The sequence below is a fragment of the Octodon degus genome, unplaced genomic scaffold, assembly GCF_000260255.1.
Source record: "Octodon degus isolate 3935 unplaced genomic scaffold, OctDeg1.0 scaffold00177, whole genome shotgun sequence".
NCBI classification, from domain to species: Eukaryota; Metazoa; Chordata; class Mammalia; order Rodentia; family Octodontidae; genus Octodon; species Octodon degus.
Window position 1 is genome coordinate 2938345 of NW_004524753.1, and position 10561 is coordinate 2948905.

General features: G+C 36.8%; 1 protein-coding gene across 1 annotated transcript in view; it reads right to left on the reverse strand.

Moving 5' to 3' along the window:
- The window catches only part of Ankrd31 (ankyrin repeat domain 31), a 206556-nt gene that overhangs the window by 40253 nt on the left and 155742 nt on the right, over window positions 1-10561 (reverse strand). The window contains exons 17-18 of the mRNA XM_004643500.1: window positions 3019-3181; window positions 963-1072 (exon numbers count right to left, since the gene is read on the reverse strand). Coding sequence (XP_004643557.1) covers window positions 963-1072; window positions 3019-3181 — 273 coding nt within the window. The remainder of the gene's footprint in view (window positions 1-962; window positions 1073-3018; window positions 3182-10561) is intronic.

Below are 10561 nucleotides of genomic sequence, written 5' to 3' on the forward strand. Positions count from 1 at the left end.
GATTGAACTCAGACTCTCGCGCTTGCCAGGGAAGCGCTTATTCTACTGAGCCATCTCCCCAGTCCCATTATGTTCATCTTTAAAATGTGGAGGTTCTCAATGTCTTCTGAAGTATGTGGCTCTAAAATTTTATTTTGATCATTACAAGGGACATGGAAAATGCACACAATAAAATTATCTAATCTGGTAAAGCAAATTTATCATGGTCATTTATTAAGTGCATCAAAGTAAAACTAAAATACAAAAACACAAAACAAGATAACCCAAGGTTTACTTCTTTACACAGTGCATGGGTTCTAAAAAAAGTTACAAAAGAAAACTAAAGACTATATCTGTGCCTAGGCTTAGCCTCTACCTATAGGTGAGGATAAAGAAAATATCTTCTTATGAATGTAGTCAGTCTTAACTACAATGTGCCATGACTTACTCCAACCAGTATTTCATCAGGAGTTTACCTTACTTAACAAGTTTATGTCTAGTAAACTGTTTCTTCTTTGTCAAACTGACAGCATCCATTTCAATATGTACTTTTTTGACAATTACTAGGGTACTTTTGCAAAAACATGATGAGTTTCATAGAAAACTCTATTATTACAAATTATGGGGGAATCCAGGACAACTGAAGCAGGTTTCTTTTCTCTGCTTGGGTTCCAGAGTCTTTTCTAGGCACTGATTATCCTAGACACTTCTGAGAGTGAGTAAAGATACGTGCTGACAGTGGCAGTGTCTGTTGATAAGTAGCCAAACAGCTCAAATCAGGTGTACGGTCAGCAGAGCAGACAGTTCTGAATTCCATGTAGAAGCCACATGGTATATCTTGCTGGATCATTCTGTTCAATTATATTTTATTTTCTTGTAACAAAAAACATCATCAACCTATGTGACCTTAAAATGGAGAATGACACCAATAGGCAATGGCATTTTCTAGACTGAAGAATAAAAAGAATTTCAATTTTACTCACTGTGGGAAAGTCTTTGTTTCCTTTTTCTTGGTGTGAAGGGGAAGGTGAATCATTGTCACCATCACACAAACACTGTTTGTATCTTTTTGAACGAGCAGTAGGAATTTTTGCTTTAAAAATAAAGTTTGAAAATAGAGTAAGTGTGCAAAAATTCAGCTTCATTTTATCAGTTTTAGTATTGACAAGATGGGGAGGATAAATTAAGTGTACAATTGTATCTTAATGCTAGTTAGCACATCATTATTATTATTAATTGAATAATATAACATCTATTGAGCATTATCACATGCTAGGTGGCAAACACTTTCTGTGAATCATCTTATTTAATTTCTGTGAATCCTTTGGGGTGGGGCGAGTTCATTACACCCATTTTACAGAAAAAGTCAGGCTTCTTTCAGCAGAGTTCAGGAAGTTTCCCAGTGTCACACAGCTAGTAGAAACCAGCTCTCACTGCAGGACGAGGCTCTTAATCATGACTATAAAGTCCTTTTGAACCTCCTGCTATGGATTTCCTTTCTCCACATTATCATTTATCCTATATCCTTCATCCTTCTGGGATATCTGACCAAGTTAGTTACATGTCAGAAATAAAAGGCATGTAAGAACAAACATAGCACTTTCTAACAGAGTGCTAATAACTCAAATGCAAAATTTCTCTAAGACTGTGAGGCCAGTGCTGAGTCACTGAATCTGAACTTTCTTTCAGTTATGGCTTGGAGAAGGTAAGAAATAGCTGCGACCCTAAGAAAGGCCCCAAACCTATAAATTTAGTATATTGTTGCAAGCAATGAAAAGAGAGAACTCTTTCCCAGTTTTGACCCTGGCCACATGATCTAGTGATTAGTAAAATGTTACACAGTGAGTTATCTTTGGTCTGTCCAATCATATATCAGTAACTCCCCTCTTAAAAATCAACAGGTTGTTGAGGAGCAGGGCAGGAAGGGGCAGAGTGGGACAGGGACTTTTACCCCAGCACTCTCCCTCTTTGCAAGGACTGAGCCGCTGCTTCTATGAGCAAAACTTCAGCTTGAGGAGACAGAAAAAACAACTACCTTTCCTCAACACTTAATGAAATGTAAACTATTGCTAAAATTAAGAAGGTCCATAATATTTTACCTAAAGATTTCCTTGAAACAGTCTTTTCACTATATATAGTAACACTATAATACGTATTACTCATATGTGCAAGTATAACATATCCACTTTACAAATTAATATTCTATTAGAATATTATTCTTAAAAAGTCATCAGGAGCCCAACAGATGTATGTAACATTACAAATTTTTGAAGTAATAAAATCTTACTTAAAAGTCTACCCCACTCCTCACCAACCTGATTTTTTTTTTTTCCTCCATTTTATGTATTAGGAAAAGGGTCTCACTATGAGGTTCAGATTTGTAGTGATCCTCTTGTTTTTAGCTTTCCCAGCACTGGGATTACAGGCGTGCGCCACCATGCCTGGGCTCGGTTGCCAGCTCAGCATGCCCTGGAGGTGGGGCCAGTGCAGCATGCGGGCCTAGAGATCGAACCTTGGTCCCTGCACTTGCCAAAGCAGGTGCTCAGTCCACTGAGCTATTTCGCCGGCCCTTACTCTGCTGACTTCCAAGGGAGGAGTTATTGAAATGATTGGACAAACCAAAGATATTCATTGTGTAATATTTTACTAATCACTAGATCATGTGGTCAGGATCAAAACTGGGAAGAATTCTTTTTATTGTTTGCCATAATATACTATTAGCATAATGTCACCCTTTTCCAGCTCCACTACAAGTAAATTAGTCTACCTAGTTTTAGTTAAGTCTCTATCTCAATCCCAAAGGAAGGGAGATTCATGTTTGATAATGCATGATACAGATTTCATTTCAACATGTAACTTCAACCAGATAGGATCATGTGATCTATAAATTAAATCAAATTACTGATTTCTCATAGTAAATAATCTTTAAGAATTTAGGAAATATCCTCAGTTTTGGAACAATTTATACAATTATGGAGATTTTAATTTTCTAAATAGACACACATCTTACAAAATAGCAAGTAATACTGAGATACATACCAGTGACTGCAGCATTATTTCCATCTTTATTATTGGTCTCACTAGCACCATAGGTTTTTAGTAACTCTTTCATTTTTTCATTATTTGCTTCATCCAAAGCAGTCTTCTGTGTTTGACCTTTTTGATTAGGGTTTGCTCCATGTTGTAGTAGTATCTCAGCTACCTAAAATGTAGTTTTTCAGTTATCTCTACACATAGCTGTTTATGCCTGAAGACACTACTACTATGCATTAGAAATTACTTAAAAGTTTTCAAATTCTAATCAAGAAATTTTGGGACTAGGGAACTAGCTCAGTGGCATAGCACCTGCCTGGCAAATGCCAGGTCTTGAATTCAATTCCTAGTATTGAGTATAAACAGAAAGTTTTAAATTCAACTTGATACAGCAACTGTAAAATGACCCATTGATTTGGCCTGACTGGTCCTCATAAGAGAACCCATAAAAACACACTAACATGAAAGCCTAGTAATATGCTTCCATGCCAGGGAGATAGCTCAGTGGCACAAGCACCACTTGGCAAGAGTAAGGTCCTGAGTTCTAGCCCTGGTACCCCCTACACATACACTGCTGCCTGCAGTGCAGTAATACCTCCTCTAACTTGATTTATATCAGGTATTCTATCACAGTGACAGAAAACTAACACACTGTTAGTTCTATTCGGATATTTCAACCTAACAACCTAATATTCATTTTAATATTCTTCCTGTATCTTCTAAGTAATAGTCCTAATCACATGATATTAAAGATAGTGGGAAACAGACACAATTCACCCCATAGTATGTCCCAGTATTTTTTCTTTTTTGTGTGTGTGTGCAGGGTCTCACTATGCAGCTCAGACTCACAGTGATCCTGTTGATTTCTGCCTCCTTGTTTTTTTTTTTTAAATTTTTTTTTATTTATTTGAGAGAGAGAGAGAGAGAGAAAGAGAGAGAGAGAGAGAGAGAGAGAGAGAGAGAGAGAGAGAGTGTGGTGTGTGGTGTGTGTGTGTGGCCAGCTCAGCCCACCAGGGGGCGGGGCTGGCTGGCATGTGGTGCTGGGGGATTGAACCGCGGTCCCTGATGCTTTGCCAAGCTAGTTCCAAGTAGGTGCTTTAGACCACTGAGCCATCTCTCCAGCCCCTGCCTCCTTGTTTTTTTATGTATTGTTTTTTCATGGCACTAGGGATCAAACCTACAGCCACTACACTAAACTATGCCCCAGCCTTTTCTGTTTTTATTTTGAGAAAGAGCCTAAGTTGCCCAGGCTGGTCTTGAACTTCTAATCCTCCTTCCTTAGCTTCCTCCTTTAGCCTAGGATTATAGGTACATGCCAGTAGGTTTTTGTTTTTCTGTTTGCATACAGCAAGAGAAATTCAGGAGCAAAATGAACCAGTAGAAAAGACAAAGGACAGCTCTTCTTTGTTCTGTCTAGATAGCATACTTGTTGAAAGTCAAACATCCAAAAGTCTTGCCACTTACTGGGTCAGTTCTCAGGCAAGCTGTTTACCATCTCTGATCTCATTTTTTTTTTAAAACCAACCTATGAAGGATAAATTTGAGCTTCTATAAAGTACCTGGCACACAGAAAGCTTTTAATAAAATTAGCTAACTCCTCATTTTTCCTTTAGAGAAGTGAAAACACTAACTGTGGAAACAGTAGATGTACTGAAGCATATGCAAAATTCTCCTGCATAGCTTTCTGATTAAACCTGCATATACATACCTTAGTGATGTCTGAATAAAGACATTTTAAAAGGAAAATTTACTTATTTTAAAAAGAGGGTCAGCAATACATCTATCCAGTTATCTGTAAGCTTGAATTATCACTAAAGTAACTGGTTTTTTTTTTTTTATTAATGTATTTAGTTCAGGGTCTACAGGGTCTCACTACAGATTGGACTGGTAGTGATCCTCTTTTTAGCCTTCCAGGTGCTGTCTCAGTACACCTTGGAGATGGGGCCAGCACAGCAGCCACTCCGCTGGAGATCAACTCTGGTCCCTGTGGCGCTTTAATTTGCTGAGCTATGTGGCTGGCCCTTTGGGGGAGTTTTAAAAAAATACAGATTACTTAGATTATCCCCAAGGATTAACTTTGCAAACTAGAAACCTAAATTTTAATCTTCAGAAATTTTTCCAACTTTCCATGGGATGGAGCATTATTTTCATAAAAAGAGGTTTATCTAGACTACAACTTAAGACCTTACTATTTTTCCTTCTTTGGGCTTTAATATTGTATTAATATAGATGTATTTATTGAATACATTACTTCGGAATACACAAAAGAAGAGACTCTGAATACTCTTTAACAGTTGATTTTAAATAATATTAATTGGAAAAATTCTAGTAGAACAACAAAGTTTTCTAGGGCAGCAAGATACTAAACAAGAAAAGCTAAAGCTAAGGGCTGGCCCCATAGCTCAGCAGATTAAAGCACCTGCTTAGGCAGAGCACAGCAGCCAGGGTTCCATCCCCAGTGTGCCCCGCCCCCAGGGTGCACTGAGACAGAGATTGAGACTGAACGTGATATGTGTGCCTGTAATCCCAGCACTTGGGAGGCTGAAAGCACAAGGATCACTATAAGAAGTCTGATCTATGTAGTGAGACCTTGTAGAGTTGATGATGATGATGATGATGATGAAGAAGAAGAAGAAGGAGGAAGAGGAGGAGGAGGAGGAAGAGGAGGGAAGGAAGGAAGGAAGGAAGGAAGGAAGGAAGGAAGGAAGGAAAGAAAGAAAGAAAGAAAGAAAGAAAGAAAGAAAGAAAATCTAAAGCTAGTTAGGGAGACAGACCCAGGTGATATGATGGGGTAGGCCTAAGGGCCAAAAAACTTGGCAAACATTAAAAATAAGCCTTAAAAAAAAAAAGCCTTTCTGAAGTGGTAAATACTGTAAGCATGACTTAAAACATCCCTTCAGCACATGCAAAAAAAAAAAAAAAAATCCCTGTTTCTCTGCAGTCAAATCTCCCTCTTCCCCAAATTTTTTAGTCCAGACAACCAAGATCTGTTTCTATCATTTAATTTTTTTTCATTTGCATTACAATGTAGTCTTGTTTTTAGTCTCTTTGACTTAATATGTTTTTGAGATTCACCCATACTGACGGGTGAATATAGTCTATTCTTTTTAACAATTCAATGGTTAATTTACCAGGTGTCAGATGCTGGGGTCTAGGTCAAGGCTTTCACATTCTAGTACAAGCTTTGTGTAAACAAAAGAACATTTTATTTCTCTTGGGTAATATCTAGCCAGGGACCAAAAATTCATGCTGCATTTTTGTATCTATACATTTTAATATATGCATGTGTACAGTTTAGTACTCTAGTTCAAACCCAAGTCCTCAGGCTTGCCAGGCAAGTCCTCTACCACTGAATTACATCCCCAGCCCAGTTAGTGTATTGCTAAGGTAACAAAATATTGTTAAGACTATTTTTCCAAGTATAGTGTTATGTATTTTTATCAGAAATCTATCTAGTTGTTACAGTCTCCTCAGCACTTAGCATTGTCTATCTTGTGAATTAAAGCAATCCCAGTGGTGTAACGGCATCTGATTGTGGATTTGGTTTGCATCATCTCAATGTTGAATGGTTCTTGGTCTTAGTACTTCCTTGTCATCATTTATACTGTATATATATTGTGGAAGCAGCTCTTGAAATCTTTTATTTTTCTATTGGGTTGCTAATCTCACTACTGAATTGAAAGAATTCTTTATACATCCTAGATACAAGCTATTATCAGATAAATGATTTAGGAGAAATGTTTTTCCAGATCAGGCTTGTCTTTTTAATAATGTCACTTAGAATTCACATCTCTTATGTTCTATTTATGAAAATTTTGTCTACCTCAAAATTAAGTAGTCTTTTAGTTGTCTACTACTTTGGTCTTTGATCCATTTAAAATTAATTTTTATATATAGTGAAAAGTTTATTTTTACAAATGGAAATTCAAAGACAACAACCCAGGGGCTGGGGAGATAGCTCAGTAGAATAAGCGCTTGCCTGGCAAGTGCAAGGGCCTGAGTTCAATCCCTGGTTCTGCAAAAAAAAAAAAAAAAAGACAACTCTACTTATTGAAAGAATATCCTTTCTCTACTGAAAATGGCTTGTGGGGTTGTAAAAAATCAGGGGACTGTGCTTTTGTGGGACTATTTCTAGATGTTTTATTTTGTTCCACATATGAAACTCAGTAGTTCTTAACTGAAGATTACTTTGTCCTCCAAGATACATTCAACAATGAATGACTGCAGAAATTTTTATTTGTCACAAATGGGGAGTGTGAGTCTCACTGGCATCTAGAGGGTATAGGTCAGAGATGTGGCTAAATAGCCTATAAATTGTACAGCACAGCAACTCATAACAAAGAAACATCCAGCCCAAAGTGTCAGCAGTACTACAGTTGAGAAACCATGGTCTAATTCAAGACAGTAACATACTTCTTGATTACTATGGCGGTAGAATAAACATCTATTCATGACAACTAGTGGTAAGTCTCCTAAATAGTTGTTTTTTTAAATCCTTATTTTAAGCTCTTTGATTCTCATATGAATTATAGAAGCAACTTATCAATTTCTACATGAATTCACAATAATTTGAATTTGTATTGAATTTTTAGGTAAACTTGGTTAGAACTAATATATAAGTAACACTGAGTCCTTCAAGACATGAGCATGGTGTATCTCTCCATTTATTCAGATCTTTTTACAGCAATGTTCTGTAGCATGCTGTGGAAGCAGGGCCCTGCGGCAGTACTTTTGTAGGTGAGATCCTCAAGGAAAAGAAGTCATGTGGGGCAGACAGCAGCTCACAAGGCAGGCCGCAACAAGAGCAGCTGTGACTATATTGTTTATTATTAATCTATGCCACTATCACCTATTTACACTGCCCTCTGCTGGCCTAACCAGCACATGTGTGGGTATCTAAGGCTAATTCATGTTTACATAAGGCTGTCCCACTCTGTGCCTGCACTAGACAGTGGGTTCAAGTGTCCAAGGTAACCTGAGACCAAGTTTTGAAGCCATAAAATCCCCACAATGCATTATAAAGGTATAATGGTCTTGACACATTTATTTTTGTATTTTAGGGAAGGGTCTTCAGGGTCTCACTACTAGATGGGATTTATAGTGATCCGCCTGTTTACAGCCTCCCAAGAGCTGGGATTACAGGCACATACCACCACACCCAGTCTCAACTGCCCTCTCTGTACACCTCAGGGGCAGGGCTGGCACGGCAGGCCCAGGATCAAACTCCCAGCCCCTGCGCCTGCTTACAGGTGCTTTAATCCGCTGAACTATTTGCCAGTCTGACATATTTAATAAAATTTCAAAGCATTTAATATTTTTATATAATCATAAATATTATTATTATTATTATTGGCAGAACTGGGGATTGAACTCAGGCACTTGCACTTGCCAGGGAAGCGCTTATTCCACTGAGCTATCTCCCCGATCCCATAAATATTATTTTAAAATTTCAACTTCCAACTGTTCACTGTTGATATGCAGAAAGTGTTAAAAAAAAAAAGAAAAAGAAAAAGAAAAGAAAGAACATTGAAATCTTGTGAGAATTACGGTTATTTTTTTTGTACTTTTTTGCAGTATTGGGGATGAAACTTGGGACCTGCCAGGCAGGTACTTATGCCACTGAGTTATATTCCTGGCTCTCTCATAGGTTTTTTTTTTTTTTCCATTGTCAAATGAACAGTTTTTGTCATGTTATATGAAATAAAGAAACCAATGGTCTCAAAAATGGGATGTCTTTCTTTTTCTTATTAACTGCACTAGCTAAAACCTTCAGTACAATGTTGATTAGAAGTGACGAATGCAGGTATCTTTTTTATGTTCCTGATATAAAGGGGAAAAACTGAGTTGTTCACCATTAAGTTTAAAGTTACCTGCAGGTTTTCTGAGTTGTCAAAAACAATCAGACCTCCCAAATTCAAAGACCCAATCCAAAACCTGGTATGAGATGAATAAAACTTCACAAATGAAGAAGTACAAACAGCAAATATATATTTGAAAAAATGTTGAACATCGCTGTCATTTGTGAAATGCAAATTAAAACAACAGTGAGATTCTTATCTCACTCAAGAAAGAATGGCTGTCATCACGAAATCAGTAACAAATGCTGATGAGACTGGAGGGGACTCCTTTTCCATTGTTGGTGGGATTGTAAATTGATCTAATTATTATGGAAATCACTATGGAGATTCCTCAAAAAACTAAAACTAGAGGTTCCATTTGACCCAGCTGCTACCCTTCTAAGAATCTTCCCCAAAGAATCAAAACATCTTATCTCAGTGATAGCTGCATAACCCTGTTTACAGTAGCGTGATTCATAATAGTTAAATCTTGGAAACAATCCATATACCCATCAAAAGATGAATCGATAAAACATGGTTTTATATACAATGGAGTTCTACTTCGCCATAAAGAGGATAAACATGAGACATTTTTAGGTAAATGGATGCATCTCAAGACCATAATCTTAAGAGAAATAAATCAGACACAGTTTAAACGTGGCATCGTTTCTCTTGTGTGGGAAACAAAGGATAAATAAAGAGCACAATAGAGCACAACTACTGGGAAGTAGGATGAACGTGTTGAAATGGGAAGGGGAAGAGGAAAGAAAAATTCACTAGGCTCTTAAAAATATCAGGATACATTTTATATTATTTTTTAACAAAAAGAAAACAAAGACTCGTAAAGGAGAGGTTTTCTGTATTTAGATAAATCTACCATTTCCTCTATGAAATAAAGTAGGAAGGGATGAATAATTTTATGAGTGATATTATTTATAGTCATGTTAAATAAAGTTAATAAAATATGCATTAAAACATAAAAAAATCAGGATAGATAAGTAAATACTCATGAAGGAGCCAAGGAGTTTTTTTTTTTTTTTTTTTTTTTTTTTTTTTTTTTTTTTATGAAGCCTGATTTTATGTTGCTCTTCGGTAGATTTCTTTTACTGTTTTTTTTTTCAAAGTGAATAATTATTCCTGAAGTCTACATTATCTATTAATAGTGATAAGTTTCCTTCTAGATTTGCCAAACAAAAAGATGAAATTAAAAATCTAATGAGGGGGCTGAGGAGATAGCTCAGCAGTCTAAGCGCCTGCCTTGCAAGAGGAAGGAACGGGGTTTGATCTCTGGTACCATATGCCATGACAGCTCCAGGAAAGGCTGGAGCAGCCCACTGAAACTGGGCATGGTGGTGCACACCTGTAATCCCAGTGCTGGGGAGGCTGAGACAGGAGGATCACTGCAAGTCTGAGCTGCATAGCGAGACCCTGTACCAAATACATAAATGAGTAAATTTTAAAAATCTAACACATTTAAGGTCTTTTTTTAATGTTTTTTTTTCTTTTCCTTGAATTTTTTTATTGGTACATTTTATATATACATAGTGATAGCATTCATCATAGGGGAATTGTACCTTGCTTCAAACAATAGTTTCAAGCATTTTTTTAAAAAAAGATTTAAAATTTCTGAATTTAGTTCAATTTATAATACCCCATTTCCAAGAAAAATGAACCTTTGCAAAGACATTTAAACAAAATCATACCAAGATGCA